This window comes from Daucus carota, chromosome 4 (assembly GCF_001625215.2).
Source record: "Daucus carota subsp. sativus chromosome 4, DH1 v3.0, whole genome shotgun sequence".
Classification (NCBI taxonomy): Eukaryota; Viridiplantae; Streptophyta; class Magnoliopsida; order Apiales; family Apiaceae; genus Daucus; species Daucus carota.
The window spans coordinates 34,771,801-34,776,044 of NC_030384.2; the positions used below are offsets into that span (position 1 = coordinate 34,771,801).

A 4,244-nucleotide genomic window follows, 5' to 3' on the forward strand; every position below is an offset into this window, starting at 1 on the left:
CCAACTTATCATATACAGTAAGTCACTAAGTCATAAGTCACGGGCTCCCGGAGCCCCGTTTAGGTAACAACTACTCCCTCCGTCCCCCGTGGTTGTTTACGTTCACTGTTTGCACACATTTTGAGACTCCTATAAAGTATAGTTATATAACTTTTTTCTAAAATTTTCTTTTTTTGAATAAAAGTTTAAATATCAAATTTTTATTCAGAGAAAAAAATTTTAAAAAATATATTATGAAACTATACTTTAAATGAGTGTGGAAAAGCGTGCCGAAAAGTAACGTAAAGAAATGAGGAGATAAAGGGAGTAACAAGTATCCTCTTGTTTCGACTAAACTATAGGCTTATTGTACTACTCTATAGGCATTATATATACTAAGCAAGTAAATCCATTACTACAAGACAAAATGTTGGCATTTTCAGTGACACGTTCCTAATTTTTTTTAAAAAAAAAAGACAACTTGAAAAGGATATAAAACATGAAGCAACCCCATCATACAGATTGCTAGATTTTTCCCAAACAGGATCAGGAAGACAAATCGCAACAACAAAATATTTACACTTAATATTAAGATAAACACCCAAGACAACATAACATAATATGTACACTTTTAAGGTTAGACAAACAGCCAAGTGAAGTTAAAAGTTACTTCCCAAGTTCTAGTGCTGACTCCACTGAAAGGGAATTCAGTTTCTCCTCATCTTCTTGTTGCTCCAAGGTCTCATAAAGTGGTGCATCCTTTGTCTCAGGAAGCCAGAGGCTAAGCGTTCCACTAAAGATAGAAAGTATGCCGAAAACAAGGAATGAAAGTGAGGGGCTCAACCTTCCAAGAACTACGAATAGAGGAGCTATTGATGCACCCAACATCAAGGACTGTCGTAACATAGAAACCGCAAAGTTCCTTACATTGGTTGGGAAGAGCTCCACACAGTAGATATATAAAACATCAAAGGCTGTTGAAGCAGCCATGAAACCTATCCCTTCAACAAGTAGTTGAGTCCAGGCTCCTTTTGATTCAACTCCCTTCTTAAGCCCCCGAGAGAATAGGATGCAGATGATGGACGATATTCCAGCAATGTAAGCTGACCATGAGAAAAGTGAACGACGGTTTGTGAAGCTCAGTAGTACACTGCCAATAAAAACAGCTGGAATCTCCATCATTGCGTTAAGTCCAACTGAGAAGTAAAGATTAAAATCCAAGTTCTCAACATTGAGTTGCACCCCGTAGTAAACAGATCCAACCCCAAATCCTGCAATCATGAGAGTGATCATCCTTTTAGCAGCCCATTTAGTCGACCAGAGATTCATCCTTGCCTCTCCACAGCCAGTTTTCCCTTGAGAGGGTTCCAAGAGACACAGATTTGCAGGCAACTTCCTCCCATTGAGGTGTGCGTATCTTTTTAATATATCAAATGCTTCTTTGCTTCTTCCCTTAACAAGGAGCCACCTGGGTGACTCCGACACAAAGGGAATTATAATTAATGAGTATACAAGGGGTGGAATAGATAATATTCTATATATATTCCTCCAGCAGGTTCTATTAGGATAGGCGATTAATGGCAGGGAAAAGAAGCCAAATGTGAAGAAAAAGAAGCCATATTGCCCTACTTGGCCACGCCACTTGCGTCCAACGGCTTCTGTAGAGAGCACGAGGCAGCAAATGCCAATGCCAGATCGTGCAAACCCATTTGAGAAGCGAAGGAGAGCGTATACCCATATATTAGGGGAGAAGGAGGTGAGGAAAGAGGTTATGGATGACAAAAGGCATGATAGGAGTACTGTTTTCTTCCTTCCTAAATATGCATCTGCAATCCACCCATAAAAACCAGAACCTGCACGCACACATATTTTCTTATCAGTAATTAGGAAATTATGAAAAGTTTATAGTATAGAAGTTACATTTAAGTAAAATCTGAACATTTAAATGCATATTAATTTCATCTTTTGAATTTCTATCTGTTCTAAGCTTGTGTTATCCTATCGTTCAGCTCTCTTGAACATGATGTCTGCTGGTTAATTTCAATCTCATGAACTATTTGTTATTTACAGTTTGGGGTAATAAGGTTTGTACTTTGTCTTGTAATAAGTAGTGATAGAGTGTGAAAAATATTAGGTGACTATTCATCTGAGTTTTAGTCACTTGAATAGAATAGTTTCTATTTTCCGCTTTTTGAACAACTTATTGGTTCTGTATATGCTATATGCTTTTTGAACGACTTGTTGCTTCTTAGAGGCAAATCTACGAGTACTAGCAGTCTAGAAGAGGAAAGGTAAGGTCTGCATAAAAACACCCTTCCCGGACCCTATAACATATATTTACGGTTGCAGCCTGGAGTTTCACATCATATGCTTGGCTCCAAGTGGTAAGTCTGCCTATGTCTTAACTACCTTGTTAAAAGTAACCTGTGTTTGGCTGTAAGTCTCACCCTCTGTCCAGAACTCCTAATATATTAAGTACAGATAATTGTATATACATAATGAGTCTGTTATCTGTATGAATATAGGAGGTGATGTAGTGATCAGTGCTCTCTGAGTCATACTGTTTTATTCGTTCTAGGAGGCTCTTTTAAACTACATGTGTCTCATAAATTTACGTGGCAGATAATCGCTTCTTTTGCTGCCTCAGTCTAGACTCTGCCTTTCTTGGTTCGGGTGCCGATGTTTTATCATATTCATCCACCATTATATCTATTTATGAATAAATAAATTACATGAGATAATTGTATGTGCATACTAAAACTGTTGCCATAGTTTCAGAGCTTGCAAGACCAGGGTAATTTGTAAGAATGAATATCTGGAATCAAGTTTATAAGTTATAATTTGTAAAATCAAAGTAGTCATCTTTATCCTAGCATATGTTGTAGCTAGAGTTTGAATAGCCATTTCAGAATCTGTGTAAGTGTAATATTATAGATGTTTGTATAGTAAATATACCTAGTAGCGAACCAATGAAGAACAATGAAGCTGGAGCAGCAGCAAGAAACTTGCGATCACAAACAAGGCTCCATTCTGCAATAATCGAGCTCTTACTTCCTCCCATCCACTCCCAACTTCCTGCAACCATGCTACACACGGCAGCTGCGTTGGCAGTGTCATTGCGGATGCAAGGAGGCGATATGCACTGCCATGCAGCTGGCTGAGCGTCGGTGAAGATGGTGACCAGAGTGTTCTGAGAATCAAAAATCCATGCAAGTGAGACTAGAAACACATGAATTATTTGAGAGAATCCCAAGGAACCAACATACTCTTCCACTACTTCGTCTACTGTTAACTCTAGCTTTGTTGTTGTGTCCCTTATTCTATGAGGTGACACTGATATGGGTACTAGGTTTTGTGTTTCTTCCTCCATGCTTCTCCTCTGTTTTGTTTCATTTCTTGCACTCGCAGAGAATATATAGAATGAGTTATTACCTACTTACCTAGTGCTTTGTCATTATTATCATTATTTTAATGTAGCTGTGATGGAATATTTTTTCTTTTCTGAACCAGAGAAGAATAGGAAGTTTTAAAGTCACGTCTTGTGGCTGTAGTTCGAGTATTGAGACAGGGGAATGGATTACTCATCTTTTTAACTCATGATGACAAATGAAATTTACAGAAAAGGGTCTGTATATCGCTATTTTTACATTTAAGGCCGAATATCATAATTCAAAATGTCACCTGATAAAAACATATTAAATATCATTTTTAAATCGATTTCTAACACTAAATCATGTGACCTTTTTTTTATAAAATTTTAAATTTCAAAATATAATGGATAGCTATGTTTTTGTGTACTTGAGATACAAATGTGAATGGATGTGAAGAATGGACATAAAAATGTTAGGATTTATAAGAGAAGGTGAAGAAGATGACGGTCATGATTTGAAGAGTGTAGATGAGAAAACCCGCATGTCTCTTGTATACCTCCCGGAGCCATCATTTCATCTCTCTAATGTAAACACGGTGGTTAGATGGGTTTTACTTTTTTATTAACAGTATATAGATTTGAACATCAGGCGATGTAACTCTAGAGGTTCAAATGTTATATTATCCCGAATTAACAAGTGATATTTGAAATAATTTTTTAAATAAATGATACTTGGGAAATTATTTGTCGAAGTTGACCGACACCCCCAAAATTTATACTCTCATCCGACTTTCTTCGCGTAATATATTATCAGTTTTTTGTGATGATCGATAACTGAATCCAGAAACTTATATCATCTCCATATACAGAAGAACAGACCCTGTCAAGGGATGAA

The 4,244-nt window shown here is 37.1% G+C and overlaps 1 protein-coding gene across 1 annotated transcript; it reads right to left on the bottom strand.

Moving 5' to 3' along the window:
• Positions 1–449: 449 nt before the first annotated feature.
• Positions 450–3,378, bottom strand: LOC108216624 (organic cation/carnitine transporter 1). Its single transcript, XM_017389440.2, has 2 exons — positions 2,935–3,378; positions 450–1,832 (listed from the first exon to the last, which is right to left on the bottom strand). Exons 1-2 carry the CDS (start codon positions 3,347–3,349, stop codon positions 646–648), a joined length of 1,602 nt encoding a protein of 533 aa, XP_017244929.1. The 5' UTR covers positions 3,350–3,378; the 3' UTR covers positions 450–645.
• Positions 3,379–4,244: the final 866 nt, after the last annotated feature.